Genomic DNA, 18,674 nt, shown 5'->3' with positions numbered 1-18,674 from the left:
TACTCACCGTAACAATCCTATTAGGTAGTTGCTATTATAATCTCCCTCCACAGAGTAGGAAACCAAAGTTCACTGCAGTTAAATAACTTGCCAAAGGTCATAGGGCAAAGTAAGGCTGGGACTTCACCTCTGGAAATTTGATTTCAGAGGCTAGGCTCTTTACCACTATATTAAAGCTACCGTATGCCTTCACCCAGTACTCAGTTCAGGGGGAAAAAAAATCAGTAATAATTGGATAATAAACAGAAATCTGGTAGCAATGTTTAACAAAACTAAAGTATTAGCAAATAAAGGTTTCAGTAGCAAAAAAATAATGAAATTATGATCAGTCTGCAAAACTTAGAAGGAGCTGTGCTAAATAAACCTGACAATAGTAACACTAAGTTTTTCAATAGACTAACAAAATTAGTAGTTTGAAATAACTCAATAAGCATTTTATATTTAGCAGTAAGCCAGTCACTTGAGGCTGTGAGTCTCAGGATTTTACTTGCACAACTTGGTCACGATGGACTGAACAACATCACTTGAAACTTATCTGAAAATCTGGAAACAAAGGACAGTGGCAAAGCAAACTGTACTGAATAACGATTCATGCCCCTCTGAACAGGGATTATATCTAAACATAACTGATAACTGCAGGTCCAAATCCATTTTTAATTTATTCAACAGGTTATCTACGCAACAGAGGTTCAAGAAGTGGATTCTATAAAGGACCTTTTAGCAGTTAAGGCTAAATTAGTTAAAGGTGAGGCATTATATGTTCCCTTGACTTTGCTTTACCCATCAATAGAATTATAAAGGAATAACATCTCACAGTGTGACTAAGAGAAATAACTAAAGTATCTGTTAAAATGCTACAAATAAATATTTGTTACAAAGTCAGATTAAAATAGCAGAATCCTCAAGGAAAGGTTTTGCCAAATTGTAATATTCTTCAGGACTGAAGAAAAATTCCATCATCCACAGCCAACCCCATCTGCCTTCCCTCTCCTGGATCGAGAAAATTTTGTCTTCAGATTTCTTTCTAGCCAATGGAAATATTAATGCTGTATTTCAAAATGCTGAAGAAAACGGAATTGTGTAATTATAAATCTTTTAAAATCCAGATTTGTTTTTTTTTTTAAATCTGGGAACTCTATAAGCAGCACACTTGACTTTGTAATCTTAACATGCACTGCAAGTACAAAGTTGGGCTAAGAAAGCCCACAAAAAACAAAGCAAGCAGGGGAAATGTCACTCTGATTAAGGCTGCACTAACAATACACAATCTTCAGATCTGTTTCTAATTGAGCAAAGGAGAGCTCTCAAAACTACCAACTTGCACAATGAAAATGTGAACATCTATGTAACATAGTTCTAAAGGAAAACACGTTCAACACCGAGAACTTTAGCCCAAAGAAATAAATAGAATCACGTATAAGGGCTATGTTATTATAACCAAAACCACACACAGAAAAAAAAAAAAAAGATCTTTCAGAGCATTAAGTTCAGTTTTATGAGGGGGAAAGTGCGTGCACGCCAAGGTCACATGGGCAATCTGTCCTATGCTAGGGCTTAGGACTCTTAAATCCCTTCCTGTTTTGTTAGTTGCACCTTTTGCTTGTGAAGTATACACTACTTAGAATCACTCCATGGTTGGCCATCACTTCAGAGTGCAGAGAAAAACAACTGTTGCTCTCAAACAGCTATTTTCACAAACTGCACGCTAGTGCAAATCTTTTGAGAACAGCAATCCCACTGCAATTTTATTTTGAGACATGAGGTGGCAGCAATAACCAAACGGCAGGTGGAAAGCTTTCAGGGAACTGGAAAAGGAAGAAAACAGGCTTTGGGTAGGAGTGAAGGATGGAAATATTTCCATTAAAATGTAATCTCATTAAGAATGGGTGCATGCAATGCCATCTTTATATATTACAGGATTCATTGTAGAATTCACCAAACCAAATAATGCCACAAGTTGTTCCAACATCATTCAGATGGTTGGAAATCCCTTCTAAATGGCAGCCATTTAAATTGGCATTAAATATCTATTTAGTAGTGAGGGTTTGGTTTTTTTTTTTTTTTTTAATTCTTCAAGTAAGACACCAGAGGCAGATTTAAAATTTTTTATTCAGTGACCCGCAAAAACCTTTCACTCATGTGAAAGACACTGAGTCTTTCCAAAAACAAAGGATGTCCATGTAATCTCAGAATTCCAACCAGGACTTCAACAATCACCACAGGATCATGAACAGATATAAAATCTTTCCCATCAGTTTCTCATGAGAGTTCTAAGATAAGAAGAGTTCAACAGAAGAGATGAAGGAGACAGAGAGCAGAGGTCACGACAGACCAAGAACAAGGACAAGATAAGTGGGAAGAAAAGGAGGTGGCAGGCAAAGGAACAATCCTAACAGAGCAGATCCTTGCTGGGAAGAACTGTCAAGTGCACTGAGCTCAGCAGTGCCCCCCACACCCCCCATGCGGAACTTCTGAAAACACGGATACTGATAAAGTATTGTATACTAAAGACTCAAAATCCAAAGTAATTCTGAAATGTTACATAAATATTCTGTATCATGCTACTGCTAAAAATCATTTCCACATCTCCTACTTAAAAAGAACATACACAAGATTTCTGTTTCTTCTAAATTCACTTGCTGCTGTTTCTGACCTTACTGGACTTCTTTAGAACCCTTTACCAAAACGAGCTGCTTTTGAGATAACAGAAAATCAGTTATTTGGTGTTTGGGTTGGGCAGGAGGGAGGGGCAAACAATAAATTACTAGAAAATAAAAATCCACTTGAACAAACACAGTAATAACTGATACAGGCAACAAACACACACAGAACACCTTCAACCAGCTTTTTCCAGATTAATCAGAGGCTTAAGAAATTAAAAGAGTACATCACCTAATGGCTGGGCTTCCCAATATAGTCAAGTAATGTAAAGTATTCCCAATTTTCCACTCATCATATCAAAGTACAAATGTTAAGGTAATTTCAGTCACATTTATAGTGATATACACAAACCCAGTTCCAACATTCAAATTAAAGACTAGAGAAATGGAAAACCTATTACAGTTCATTAATAAAATGGATTAGGAAAAAAATGCTGCCACTTCATTATATTTCAAAACAAACTGAATTTTTAAACTGTAGACTTCAGGAATAGTGTGTATGCCAAAAGTCCTGTCTTAAGCTTTTGAGCTAATAGGGTCTGGATCTCAGGGTCCAACAGACCCTGGGTTTCAGTCCTGGCTCTTCTATGACCAGCTCCTACAAGAGGCAAGTGATTTCACCATAATGAGCCTCAGTTTTCTCAATGTCCTCATATACAAAATAGGGCTAATAATTTAAGAAATTGAGATGCTATGTATCAAATCCTTAACCCAAGGCCCAGAACCTATCAGTACATTAATAAGTGGAGGAAAAAAGAGTTGTTATTTTTGTGTGGTCATTTCTTTAACAGGTGGTTACTGACTGCCCTGTAGCCGACACTGTTCTAGGTGCTGGGATGCAGCAGGACAGGCAAGGTCCCCTCTTTCATCGGATGTGAGCAGCGGCACAGAGCAGAGACAGAAAGACCACTCTGGGCCACAGTTAGCCAGAGTCCCTGCTCGTGCTGATTAAGGGTATCCCAGTTGTTCCTCTCTCCTCTCTTTCAAGTAGATCTAGCCTGACAAGTCTACAGAGAGTTTGCAAAGTGAGGCAAAGAAAATTCCTTCTTTGCCTTACTTAACATATTGCTGTAGCTAGCACATGTTCATACTCCGACAGATGATATTTGGAACACCATGTAAAACATTTTGCAAACTTTACAGTTTTCATACACTTGTGAGTAGCAATTTCTAAATAAAAGAGAGTTTACAAGGCTTTAAATTTGCAGCGCCTTTAATCAGAAATGGAAAAGTTAAGACTGAGTCAGAAGCAACACAACACATTTCGTTTCCACTGTTTCATGATAAATTGCTATGTGATCCTCATTACAAACCTAGGTAAGTAAGATCTGCCATCCATAAACTCGGAAGAGAGGAGGAAAGAAGGATGACGCGAGGTTGGCAGTTAATTCTTAGCAAATGGGACGGACATTCGTCAATTTCTTGAATTACAGTTCTGTTTACATTTCTGAGATCACAGCTAATTACCCAGTTTTAAGTTAAAGATTCTGCTTTAATTAATACCATTAGTGGTTTTCGAGTGAAAGGAGATACATTTGAATTCTAAGTCTTGTTCTCACTTTAGAAATCCAGTTTCAGGGGCGCCTGGGTGGCACAGCGGTTAAGCGTCTGCCTTGGGCTCAGGGCGTGATCCTGGCATTATGGGATCGAGTCCCACATCAGGCTCCTCCACTGGGAGCCTGCTTCTTCCTCTCCCACTCCCTCTACTTGTGTTCCCTCTCTCGCTGGCTGTCTCTATCTCTGTCAAATAAATAAATAAATAAAATCCTTAAAAAAAAAAAAAGAAATCCAGTTTCATCCAACACATCTAATGGAACTATAAGACACTATGCTTAGTCTCACAATGTTCCTGATGAGTCTCCTAGTATTAAAAAAACAAACAAACCATGTATCTATTCCACTTGCCATGATTGGTGACACTTGGCTTCAGTCTCGAAGGAGGGCACAGACACCAGAGATCCAAAGGCCTACTTGAACCTCCACTTGGATTTCTCACAGCTCTCTCAAGTTTAACATATCCCAAAGTGAAATCATCATTTTCTTTACAGAATTTGCTCCCGATCCAGGGTTTCTGGTCTTTGGCAAACAGCACACAGTTGTTCAAGTCAGAACCTGCAAGTTGCTAATTACTACTTGTATAATCCTGGACAAAGTTTTTAACCTCCTTAAGTCTGTGTCTTGTCCTTAAAATGGGGACGAAAACAGGAATGCCTACTTATGGTACTGTTGGGGATTGTATGAGATTCATTAGCGCGGTGCCTGACATATAAAAGCACTTGAGGATGATGGCAATAATGACCAGAAAAACCAAACAACTGCTACTGTTAGTGATCACTCCTTCTACCAGACAAAACCTCTGATGAGGACCCTCCCTCAATAGACGTGGGGCCTGTTTCTATTTCCTAAACATCTCTGCAGTCAATCTACTTCTAACCATTCCCACAGCCCACATCCTAAAGTCACCACCATCATCTTATGTTTCATTGCTAGAAGAAGCTCACTGGTCTCCTTTTATTAATTCTTGCCCTCTTCTACTAGGAAGTGAGAATAATCTAAAATTCTAGTATGAAGTCAGTTTACTGCTTACACTCTACAATGTCTACACTGTCCTTCCATTAAGCCCACACCTATTAACCTGATTTTCTAAGCCTTTTCGTGATCTGGCCCCACTCAATTTCCTGACTCTGGCCACTGTCCCCTTTGTGGTCTGTGTTCTAGATTTACAGGTCTTCCATCAGTTCCTCCAAGGTGCCAAGCACATTCGCCTCTGGGCTTTTCTTCTCCCTGGGATCGCTTCCCGAATCTCTTCTTCCAGGGCTGATCAGCCTTAAGGTCTCAACTTAAATGTTACTTTCTCAGAAACCATCTCTGACACTCTCCACTTCCTCAGCAACACAATCTTTCAGTATGTGCGACACATTCCCAAATGCTTCTTCAGGAGCCGTCTTCCATGAAAGCAGAAATAGTATCAGCTTTATTTACTGCTGTATCTCTGGAATTTTACTTGTTGAATGAACTGGTACATAAATCAATCAACAAATAGGAGAGGAAAGGTGCCCTATAATGAAATATTTGTCTTGGATTCCTGGGGTAGAGGTTCTAAACCCTTGCGATTTCCAGGATGACAGGAGTTTCTTCGTTATTCATGGTGGGCCTTTGGATCACTCCTGAGTTTATGCTAACGAGATGAATCAGGATGGGGCTTGGTCAGAGAAAGACAATGATTATATGGTTTCACTCATTTGTGGAACATAAGGAATAGCAGGGAGATCGGAAGGAGAAGGAAGGGAAGAATGAAGGGGGGTAAACAGAAGGGGGAATGAACCACGAGAGACTATGGACTCTGGGAAACAAACTGAGGGTTTCAGAGGGGAGGGGGGTGGGGGACTTGGGCTCGCCAGTGATGGGTATTAAGGAGGGCACATATTGCATGGAGCACTGGGTGTTATATGCAAACAATGAACATAGAACACACACACACACAAAAAAAAGGATGGGGCTTGGTCACCCAAAAGACCTACTGTGTGACTAAAAGTTTAAGGCTTTGAGCCAGCCCAACCTGCGTAAAGGGAGGGGGACTGGAAACTAAGTTCAGTCACAGAGCCAGTGATTCAATGATCATGCTTATATAATGAAACCCCAAAGAAAGCTCTGGACACTGAGCTTCTTGGTTGGTGAACATCAATGTGCAGAGAGAGTGATGCATCCTAACTCCACACCAACGCACAGAGTTCGAAATCCTCTCAGAACTTGCCCTCTGGGTCTCTTTATTTGGCTAGTGTTAATTCCTACCCCACGTAATTAAACTATAATTGTGAGTATAGTGCTTTCTTAAGTTCTAGAAGATGTTCTAGCATATTATCAAACCTGAAGTGGTCATGGGAACCCCCAAATTTAAAGCCAGCAGATCATAAGTGCAGGTGGCCTGGAGACTGCTGAAGTTGCAGTAGGTGTCTGAAGTAGGGGCACTCTTGCTGGGGACTGTGCCCTTGAACCTGCTGAGTCCATCCTAACTCTGGGTGGTTAGGGACAAAATTTGATTGCATTACAAAAGGGATGTTTTGGAAGTGTGTTAAACCCCTAGAAGGCACAACAACCATATCTTGGAAAACAGGGAAGCTCCACCCTCTCTGCAAACTACCATCCCAGCACACTCCTGCAAGCCTTTCCTGTAGACCTCAGCTAACAGCCTCTGGCCTTCCTTGAGCCCGAGCCATTTTATACCTGAGCTACAGGGGTAGGGTAGCAGGGGGAGAGGTGGGTAGTGTTTCCAAACACATGACATTTATCTTTGGTGCTCTCTCAACTAACTTTATTTTGTCCTTCTATTCTTTCGCCCTTTCTCTGCACCCCACTGATCACCAACCTACCACTACGGTTTCCTCTTCAAGTCTCTCCTTTTCCATTTCAAAATGAATTTTCCATGACTTTCACTAACTACAATAGCCATTTCCTCCATGTGACTGATTCAGCAAGAAGTAAACCAGTAATAAACTGAATGTACTAATCCCAATAAGATGTAAATGAAGATATCACCGGCCCTTTCCGAGACATTTTATCTTTTTTTTTTTTAAGATTTTTTTATCCATTCATTTGAGAGAGAGAGAGGGAGTGAGAGCACGAGCAGGGGGGAGGATCAGAGGGAGAGGGAGAAGCCGTTTTCCTGCTGAGAAGGGTGCCCAATACAGGGCTCAGTCCCAGGACCCTGGGATCATGACCTGAGTCGAAGGCCCGACACTTAACTGACTGAAACACCCAGGAGCCCGCTTCAGAGACATTTTAAAAGTGAACTTAATTTTTTTTTTTTTTTTTTTTTTTTGAGAGAGAGAGAAAGCATGTGTGTGGGAGCCGGGAGTGGGGGGTGTGGGGCAGAGAGAAAGGGAGAGAATCTTAAGCAGGCTCTGGGGCTTGATCTCACAACCTGAGGATCATGACCTGAGCTGAAATCAAGAGTCAGATGCTCAACGGACCGAGCCACCCAGGGGCCCCTTCAAGCTAATTTCTAATTAGTAAAGTTCCTGAGGAGAGCAAGAAGGTAGTAAGTAGCTTTATAAATTTCTAAGCCCTCTGAAGAAACAAGACTCTTCTACTTGTAACTTCCTTACTCAGCTGGGACAGGAAAGCTGCACAACCCCTAACAAGTCCCTTCCTTCCTGGAGATCCCAGAAGAGTTTTCCTCAGCCCAGTTCCTGCACCCCCTTGGCTCTCTCTCCTCAGCCTACACCTATATCTCTTCCTTTGATACGCTGGGGACTGAACCACAAGGAAGCCATCTCTGGATTCCAACCCAAATAACCTAGGAGTTTGCCATTTGGAAGCTAACAGGCCCTTTCCCCAAGTAGCTAATACTATTCTTGGGCCTTCTGTTAAGAAGCTTTAAGGACTTAAGTATAAACAGAGATAGAGTAGACTGATCTTAACTATGCATCTCTGCTCAAACCATATTTTAGGATATATATTCTCAACACTTGACTATTCTCCATCCTAGAACATTCTGGAAAATACAGGTTTTAGGGGAGAAAAATGGAATACATATACCTTCCAAGTATTTCCTATAATCCATAGGTTGCATGAGCAAGGGTAACAAAAATGTATGTTTGCATTTAGCCAAAGAGAAAGGAAGGACAGTAATAAAAAAATAATCTATCAAATATATAAGTAGAGCAAGTATTCCCTTACAAAGGGCTCAGGAAGAAAGAGGATAGTGAGTTCTAGTCCAGCTTTTGCAATCACTAATTTTTTGCAATTAATTGACTTTTATTATCCATACAATGTTGGATCTATACTATTTTATTATCTATACTATTGTTATTGTCTATACTATATCTTTACTATTATTAATACTATACTATTAAAATGATGCCTCTTGGGGCACCTGGGTGGCTCAGTCGGTTAAACGTCTGCCTTCGGCTCAGGTCATGAACCCGGGGTCCTTGGGACGGAGCCCCATGTAGGGGGGTCCCTGCCCAGCAGCGAGTTGGCTTGTCCCTCGTCCTCTGCCCTTCCCCCCATACCCCGCTCGTGCTCTCTACCTGCTTCTCTCTCTCAAATAAATAAATAAAATCTTTTTAAAAAATGATGCCTCTTAATAAAATCATGGCACTGCATACAGACGTGAAAAAGTCAATGTACAACACACAGTCGTGAATACACTAAGCCAACACAGCATCACATCAGCCTGTACCAACCAATTCTCTTGATTCTGCAACTTACACAAAGCACGACAGTATGCGTGGAGAAGACCCTGACAGCCTTTGGCATAGGGAAATTCTCGGTCTGGGATGCATTAAGAGCTTGAATAAAGCAATGATTGATTTTTTTAATGAATCACAAACTAAATAACTATTTTTTCCCAAGAGGACCTTTTTATTTTTCTTCTAGAATAAATAATGTCACTTTTTAAAGGTTAAAAAAGTCATAGTAGGGGAATTTGAAAAAGCATTATTTGTGGCATACTTCAAATCCAAGGCTACTCTTTCGGCCTTGGTAAACTACGCCTTCTGCAATGTATTGTGCAAAGTCCTCCAAACCCATCTGGAGCGTGCCTGAGAATCTCTCCTGAGGAATCAAGTAAGTAAGCATTATAGCAATCGCATTTTGTTAACCGATTGTTTGCTTATTCAAAGCAGTATTGATGTCATTTTCTCTAAATAGTTCAAGTTTTTTAAGCTTGCTCAAATCTGTGTTTCTTGGCATTTGCCTGAAAGAAGACAGCAGATGCTTACTTATTTTACATAACAGTTAAGAATCCCACTTCTCCACCTTAAGCATTTATAGTCTTATCAAGTTACTGTGACCTTTCTGTATAAATTCAGACAATTCATAGCCATTTTCTCCCCACTTATCTTACCGAAAACTTGATGTTTCTTTCATGACAAAGGGCTTTAGCATTTTCCTTTGTAATTCTGACAATACTAATTTTCTTTATTAAGCACTGACTATATACTTTGGTGGTTAAGGCTAGTCAAAGAAACAGCCTGGTGACTTATTTTTCCTTTTATCATTACCGGTTTCATTAATACTCAGTAGAAAAAATTCCTTCCTATGCCTTCATATAGATTGCAAGGTCTTACTAGAAATCGATCTACATGCTTATTACTTTAGGAAATGTTAGAAAGGTGTGACTGACATTAAGCAGAGGAGGAAAGAGAACAAATAAGATTATTTCCCCCTTACAGGACAGAGATGGAGGTATGTGGGATCTGGCTGAGGAGGAGAAGGTGAAGGAGCTACATACCCAGGGAATTATAAGAAAAAGACACTAAGACGGCCCTCCCAAACAAGCTCTACAGTGTCATATCCACACTAGAGATTAGAGTCGAAATATGACCTGGTGATAACATGTAGCTCATAAAGGTGTTTTATGTTTACATTTAAGGTGTTTTAATAGTTCCCTCAAAAACCTTGACAAATTAAAATTACAATGCAATATAAGTATATCTGCCAATAATTGTCAATAATTATGTACACTTTGGGACACGCGGGTGGCTCGGTCAGTTAAGCGTCTGCCTTTGGCTCAGGTCATGATCCCAGGATCCTGGGATCGAGTCGTACATCGGGCTCCTTGTTCAGTGGGGAGCCTGCATCTCCCTCAGCCTGCTGCTCCCCTTGCTTGTGCTCGCTTGCACATGTGCTCTCTCTCTCTCTAATAAATAAATAAAATCTTTAAAAAAATAATTATGTACACTTTATGATTAAGGAGACAGTTGTGGTAGAGTAGGAAGAAGACGAAGCATATAGCCAGTTAATAAGGTAATGTATGTGAAAATGGTGCTATAGACTTGAAAGGATCATGCAAATATTAGTTACAATTATTTTTATTATTGATTTGTCACCAAATAGAAATTTAAAACAAAGTTGTGTGTGTGTACGTGTCAATCAGTATTCAATCAGAACAGTGTGATTACAGTAAAGCATTAAGGCAAGGTCTCTCGACCCCAGCACTGCTGAGATTTCAGGCGGGGTCTTTGCTGTGGGGACTGCCCCATGCACTGTAGGGTGCTTGGCATCGTCCCTGATCCTCACCCACGCAGGGCCAACACAACTTCCGCCATCTCCTCCCTCAATTAGTGACAGCTAGAAATGTCTCTGGACATTACCAGGCAATGCAAAACTGCTCCTGGCTGAAAACCATGTTAAAGCATAAGACAAATGTAGAAATTATGGCTCTCCCACACAAACTGAGGATGAGAAGACAGCCAACAGGAACTAGAGCGAACATGTCCCTCACTGGGCACATATGGCTACTGAACGCTTAAAATGTGGCTAATCTGAACTGAGATATGCTATAAACTTACCATACACGCTAGATTAGAAGACTTAGATGAGAAAAAGAATGCAAGATATTTTAATAAATTTTTATATGCTTCTCCTTCTGGAACCTCCATAATGCAAATTAAAAAAAAATAAAATAATTTTTTATATGGATTACATGCTAAAGTGATACTTTGGATACAGTGGGTTAAAATAAAATACATTATTAAAATTATCTGTTATTATTTACTTTTGAAAAACGTGGCTACTAGAAGTTAAAATTACACACGTGGCTCATGTTATATTTCTATATTTCTATCAGACAGTGTTGAAATTGTGCAAAAAACTATCCCTCCTTCATGCTATATTTTCCAGGCAGCCTTTGATGACAAGGCAGGGAACTAAAAGAGCTCTGTCCTCAGTTTTCTCCTTACATTCTCTATATTCCCCTTGGATGACCTCTAGTCTCGATGCTTCGATGAGATTACTACATATAGACAACTAATCTCCAAACTTTTTCTCCTATTAAAAGCTCTACTAAAACCTAGATCCAGGGCACCTGGCTGGCTCAGTTGGTAGAGCATGTGACTCTTGACCTTAGGGTCATGAGTTTGAGCCCCACACAGCCCCACTAAAAAGAATAAATAAACTTAAAAAGAGAGAGAGAGAGACCCCTACGTTTAAAAAAATAATATGAAATAAAACCTAGATACATATACCCAACTATCAACTTATCAACTCCACCTGGACATTCTGGAGAAACCCCAAACTTAAATGATCCTCATTCCAAAAGAGATTCCTCCAGGAGTTCCCATTTTAGTAAATGGCCTCATTGACTAGGTTCTCAATCCAGAAACCTCAAAGTCGTCCATGACTTCTCTCTTCTCCTTCATCCCACTTGCAATCTCTTGCCAAGTTCAGCTTCATTTACTTCCTAAATATTTCTGGAATCCTCCTTTCTCCTACCTCACTGGCTAGGCCAAGTCACCATCACTTCCCCTATATCAACTCCCTCTTCCCTTTACACTCTTATTACACCCTGCCCTGCTCTTCTCAAAAGTCTTTCCTATTAGACATTATACTATGTGAGGTCAGGCACTTTCTTGTTCATTTCTGTGTCTCTAGTTCTTTGACGAATGAATGAATGAATGAATGAATGAATGGGTAAAGAGGGTACAAACTGCTAACTCACAGGTTGCAATTTACTAAGGAACTAGACTACAAAAACAATGGTTCCATTATCATATGAGGCCTGGAAAATACCAGTCTTCATGTCTAAATGCAGCACTGATGTGTTGATACATGTCCTAGGATTCTAGAAGTAGAGAAAAAGTGCTTGGGAACGATTTGCCCTGTACTCTCATCCTTAACAGATCTCTCTTTGTGCCTAAACTCACACTGTAAACCTTCTATATGCTAAGTCGGGAAAGAACAGCTGAAGAGTGCCTTTTATAATCCTCTAGCCCTGTGGGAAAATGATGCCTGACATTTTCCATCTTCAATGTCATAGTCCCAGAGTATCAACAGTTTCAAAGCTACCCAGTGAAAAGAAGTTACGAGTTATGTGAAGCTTAAAACAATCATGAACTATTTCTGAAAGAAAATTATTCTCCAAGATTACAAGTTCAAGGTAAGTCTCTTCTCATTAGGGAATCTCAATCTACCTCCGTGCCTAAGCCAGCCTTTGTCCCCCAGTCCACACATGACTAGTTTGAAAGGGGTGAGGACAGACTATGGCAGTATCTATCCTTACTAGTAAGTTACAGCGGCTAATGATTAGGAAGTCAAGAACTTTATAGATGTTAGTGGTGTTCTGGGTTTTCCAGAACTAGGCTAAGGAATCGGAACTTGTAAAAGAGTCCAGGCAATATATGTATTTAGAGAAGAAGATGTAGACACAAAGGCAAAAATCAGACCTGTGTCTCCATTCACCTTTTGCCATGGGCTCTCCCAGAAGTGGGACAGTAGCGATGTGGGTAGGGAAATGGACCAGGAAGGAGCTGAAGCAGATAGCATGTCAAAGCCAGAGGGAACTGCAGGTCTAAGGGCACTAGATAGGCTATGTATGTTTAACTCTTTTCTTTTATTGCCTTATGCAGGAATTATATAAAAGACCATTCTTTTATAGTATGAGGAAGGGAGGTGGTCTTGACTAAAGAAATGTTAGGAAACGTTTAAGTATTTTCTCTTTTTTTTTCCCTCCCTTGATAACCCCCAAAAGAAAATGATGGCAAATTGCCAAGTTAACACCAATTTAGCCAGTGGGATAAAGAGATTTAGTGAAGAAGCAATGTTTTTCTGAACTAGATACTCTGCTTCTTTCTGGAAAGGACTTGACAAACGGTGGGTAGCTTTCCAAAGCCCACTTTTCCATAATAATTTCCAACACTTGCCCTACCTCAGTAAAAGCAATGGTTTTTCGTAATGAGAGCAAGGCAGCTGAGGTATAACAAAAGGGAGTAGTAGACTCGGGAAAAACAAACAGAATCCCCAGTTGTATCGCTCGGTCTTCATGCAACCTTAGGCAAGTCTCTCAGCCACGTATTCTCAGCTGGGATGATCTCACTCCCAAAAGAACAAAAACTGGTTCAAGGGTGGGCAGTGTGAGATCTTATGCTTTGCCTGTTGAAGCACAGAGATACATATAGTACATAAATAAGACATACAGTGTACCTGTGGTGTTAAAATTTCATAAGAAGGAAGATTAGGGGAAAATAATGTCTAAAAAGCTTCCTTGGGTAAGAGGAGGGTAGTAATAAACAGAAGGCTGAGAAACACTTCCCTTAGCCTTCATTTCCTCAACTGTCAAAGAGGGTCAGCATTACCCACCTTAAAGAATTATTATGCTATAACTGTATCTAAACACACACAAAAGAGGGGCACCTGGGTGGCTCAGTCGGTTAAGCAGCTGGCCCTTGATTTCGGCTCAGGTCATGATCTCAGGGTCCCAGGATCAAGCCCTGCATTGTGCTCTGAGATCTGCGGGGAGTCTGCCTGAGATTCTCTCCCTCTCCCTCTGCCCCTTTCCCAGTTAACATGTGCACACGCACGCATGCGCTCTTCCTCTATGTCTCAAATAAATTTTTAAAAATACGTACATACATACAAAAGAGAATGAGAGATGGAAAATAAAGCAGGCAGAGAAAATAACCAAAATTGTAAAAACAGTAATTAAATTTTAACTAAAAACAAAGATCCAAATGTATATAATGTCATCTAACAATTAATTGCATTAAAAAGACAATTTTCTTCTCACTACTCATTTTACCAAATGAATACCTAAGATCCAAAAAGAAAACATAGTCATAGTAAAAGTCAAATAAAAAGTGCAAGACAAATCTATAAATGTGGCAAAGATACGAACCTAAAACACCAATTTTAAGATCTGCCAAGCTTGTTTTAATTTTATCATAAATATCTTCTGATGCAAAGTCAACAGCAATGGTCCTTGTTTCCACTTTGAATTTTTCTCCTAGGAAAAAAACACACACAGAGAGAGAAGGAAAATTATAACATGGCAATTAAGATTAAAGCATTTGATGACATTACCTTTCCAAACTCTTTCCCCGTCCCAATTTGATGTGAAATTTAGACCAGAACCATGTCAAGCAATCATGAAACCATCTAAGAGGTGACACAGAGTCAACACAGTAATTCTGCAATAAAAACTCCAATGTTGTTACAGAGCTGGCTGACTGTTCCTTAATCAGTTCCCCTTCTATAGATCAATAATGACTCCTTTTTTGACCCTTAGGTACAAATAATAAACATGATTCGTATCATAATGTTATATATTCTTTAAATATCACTGGTCTTGTGATTTTTAAAGAAGATTTTAATTATTTATTTATTTGACAGAGAGAGAGAGAGAGACAGCCAGCGAGATGAAGAAGATGTAGAAGAGAGAGAAAGAGAGAGAACACAAGCAGGGGGAGTGGGAAAGGAAGAAGCAGGCTCCCAGAGGAGGAGCCTGATGCGGGGCTCCATCCCATGACCCTGGGATCAGGCCCTGAGCCAAAGGCAGACGCTTAATGACTGAGCCACCCAGGCGCCCCATGGTTTTGTGATTTTAATTGCAAACTGATGCTTCATAATTTCAGACAGAAGTCTTTACATTGCAAAATGTTTTAAAGTGTGATATATAAAGTCCATCTTATTAAAACAGAAAGAAAATGAATACGACCGTCGTGGAATTTAGGGCCTTGGTTAATAGTTAACCACATTAAAAAAAGCCACACAAAATGCACAGTCACAGAGCCACAAAGTGACAGAAGACAGACCTCGGTGCTCTGTGCTCAGGAGGACTGAAGTACACACAGAGCTAAGGGAAATCACACGTTGAGAAATGGGACTCTGGGGAAACCAGACTTACTGAAGTAATGTAGAATGTGTACTTTCGCCCTCCCTCATGAGCCCATTTGAGAAGGCATGGACTGTGAGGTCCCCCAGACACGGGTACCAATTTTAATTTCATACCTACTTGCTGAATGACTTTGAGCAAGTCACATATTCTCCATGAGCCTCAGCATCCTCTCCTGAAAATGAAAGTAATGCTACCCAACCTATGATTGGAGGCTCTAGTGGTATCTGGTGGTATACAGAGGGCACTGCATAAATGTTAAGTCTCCTCTCTCCTTCACTAACCCCGCTCTCACTTTCCTTAGTGTAGTTCAGGTGGCTAAGAATGTTTACTCTTTGGAAATTGATAAAATTCAAAAGAACTAATTTAAAAATCCTGCTTCCAAAAAATAAATTTTTCTTCATTTGAAGTCGATGTTGGCGCATCACAGAATCTGCACCGTTAATCCACAGAGGACATTACTGTTCTGGATTTAAAAGTTCTGCCTACAACTGAAGAGCAGGCTCACAAGAGATCTGTTGCTTAGTCTCAGTGAAGAGTACTGACCTGAGGTAGGAATCCATGAATAAACTGGAGAGGAGACTATGTGACCTAGAAAATACCGTATCTGGTGTTGGGGCCACCTGGGTAGCTCGGTCAGTTAAGCGTCTGCCTTTGGCTCAGATCATGATCTCGGCATCCAGGGATTGAGTCCCGTATGGTATTCTCCGCTCAGAGGGGGGGGCTGCTTCTCCCCCTCCCTCAGCTGTTCCCTCTGCTCCTTCTCTCTCTCGCTCACTCTCTCAGATAAATAAATAAAATCTTAAAAAAAAAAAAAAAGCCATATTTGGTGTTAAAGGCACACTTACTATTCCAGGATAAATAGTTATTGTATGTATTCATGTAATGGAGAGCCACAGACCGAGCTGTCACTTCACAAAAGCTCATCCAACAGGTCGTATTATAAATGCTTCCCAGGATTTACCACCAGTAAATAGAGAACACTGCCCTTATTAGAGCCACAGATTCACAAGAAAAAAAGACTCAAATCAAAAGGCTGAAGGGTACCTTTTATTAAATGTAAAACTTCGTTCAGGAATGAAATGAGATAAATTTATCTATTTATTTTGAGAAAAACAAAATATGTTTCCACACAAGTGCTATATACTGACATTTAAGAAAATTCTCTCTAGTAATAAAAGCCACCTTGCAACTCCTGAATCAAATTTACTCTTTTAAATCTCACAGGATTTGGGGAATGTACTTACAATGTAGAGTCTTGTATAGATAGTCTGCTAAACATATTCAGAGACCCTTTTGGAAAGAATGTCATTTTATTTAATAAGAACCCTCCAGTAAGCTTTTCTTTGTACTCACATTAGGATAAGCAAAATGGCTTCTGATGCAAGCTTTTCAAGATAAATCCCAATTTGAACTTGTACCTGGATGACCCTGAGTCACATCCTAGTCCAGTTAGCACTGCTGTTCTACCTCGTCTCCACTGCCTCCATCGTGAGCTGCTGCTTCGGCAGTGCAGGGCTGTCTGACCGCGTCCTCCACCCCCTCACACGCTTCCAGAGCTCCATCTGGCTTGCGGTAAGAGTCACAGTCTGTGGCAATGGACTAATATCGCTCTGAACTGACCTCCACCTCCCGACTCTCCCCACTGTCCCCCACTGTCCCTGGCTCTAGCCACACAGGCCCTGAGCAATTCTCTCAGAGAGAGAGAGAGAGAGCATGCGTGCACGTGATGGGGGTGGGGAGGAGGAGCAGAGGGAGAGGGACAAGCAGACTCCATGCTGAATGCAGAGCCAGTCACAGGGCTTGATTCCAGGACCCTGAGATCTTGACCTAAGCCTAAATCAAGAGTCTGATGCTTAACAACTGAGCCACCCAGGTGCCCCCTGAGCAGTTCTCTAAACTCAGAACGTCCCCCAAACACATTCAGGGCTTCACTAACTGTTCCCTCTGCCTGGAATGCTCCTCTGCATCCCTTGTTTCTCTTGGGTCTTTAGGCAAATGTTACCTCTTCAGGGAAGCCTTCCTTGACTACTTTTAAAAAACTGCAAGCACTCCTCCACCAGCACCCCCTATCCCCCCTCCCTGCTTTATTTCATTCCATGGCACTCAGCCACCCTCTAATACACTATGTGCCTCAATAACACGTGTGTGTTTGTTGTCCGCCTCCAACAGAATTAAGCTTTGTGAAGACAACAGCTTGGGTCTATTTTGTTCAGTTGTTCAACAATATCACAAAGGATCCAGGGTCTTTCCTCCCTCCTCTCTTATTCCCTTAGTCTGGCTCCCCTCTTGATTTCACGGGGGCCAATGCCCCTCCAAGTATCCCATACAGACGGCAACGTGCAGTGGCAGAAATGGGACATCCTTTATATTTCCCTTTTATAGAGTGAGGAAAATTTCCCCCAGAGAGTCCAGAAAACTCCCCTCACATTTCCTTTCCCAGAATTATGAGATATGCATGCTCTTGACCTGGCCCATAGATGGGCTTTGAGGATTCCATGAACTGCCCCCATTACCATCACCAAGTTGTGTGAGACAAAGACAGCAGCATGTACATAAGAATAGGACAGGACATACTTTTCTCTCTCGGTCCAGGCAGTCAGGAGAGGCAGTCAGGAGAGAATTTTAATGAGTGTTCCAAAAAGCAGAGGCGGGAGGTACTTGGCTTCCTTAGGGAACTGAGGAAATAAACCTAGGCATCTTCCCCTTTCCCATAACCAACCCTCATCTGACCCTGCAGCCAACGCAGATGAACGGATATCCTCTAATTTAAGGATGCAGTAAAGTACCTGAAACAGAAGTGGGTACCATATACCCATAATACAGTCTTCATTTCCACCTTCACCACCTCCCTAAACACAGGCTCTTCATAAGACTACCCGTTCACACCACTCAGCAATCACCAACTGCTGGGGAAGAGTAAGAACTTCATCAAAACCTTCGGACAGGTTACTTTTGAGTACTTGGATCCTTGCCCACCACAAAGGCGCAAGGGATGACAGCTATAAGTAAGTTAAAACCAATATACTGTAAGTGTAGAATAAAGATACACAAACAAGTGAATTTGGGTGTTCCAATGGAAAGACATAGCCCCTCAAATGTCCCTTCAAGGAAATTCTGGTTGCCCCAGCTTCCAGAGGATCATCAGCAGACAGCGTTCAGGTTATCAGTCCTTTCGGGGATTGCCTTGGCTTCAGAGAGCTGCCTGGACCAAGATCCATGCCTCTCCCATAACGTCCACATCCAATGACTGATCAAGGTGGGAGTATAAAGCCAGTGGACAGAATGTACCTGCTAGCTTCTGATTCAAAAATTATGGTCTATTCACTATCCTATTTTCTGTTCTTTCATAATGCCCTAGTTATAATTATTCTAGCTTTAAGACAAGTTTTAATATTTCT

The 18,674-nt window shown here is 40.9% G+C and overlaps 1 protein-coding gene across 1 annotated transcript in view; it reads right to left on the bottom strand.

Moving 5' to 3' along the window:
* HSD17B12 (hydroxysteroid 17-beta dehydrogenase 12) overlaps positions 1 to 18,674 on the bottom strand; it is a 153,812-nt gene that overhangs the window by 42,117 nt on the left and 93,021 nt on the right. The window contains exon 4 of the mRNA XM_026512081.4: positions 14,278 to 14,385. Within this exon, the coding sequence (XP_026367866.2) occupies positions 14,278 to 14,385 (108 nt within the window). The remainder of the gene's footprint in view (positions 1 to 14,277; positions 14,386 to 18,674) is intronic.

This window comes from Ursus arctos, unplaced genomic scaffold, assembly GCF_023065955.2.
Source record: "Ursus arctos isolate Adak ecotype North America unplaced genomic scaffold, UrsArc2.0 scaffold_23, whole genome shotgun sequence".
NCBI lineage: Eukaryota > Metazoa > Chordata > Mammalia > Carnivora > Ursidae > Ursus > Ursus arctos.
Note: the sequence above shows the minus strand (reverse complement) of the source record. Positions and strands in the feature narration are given on the sequence as shown.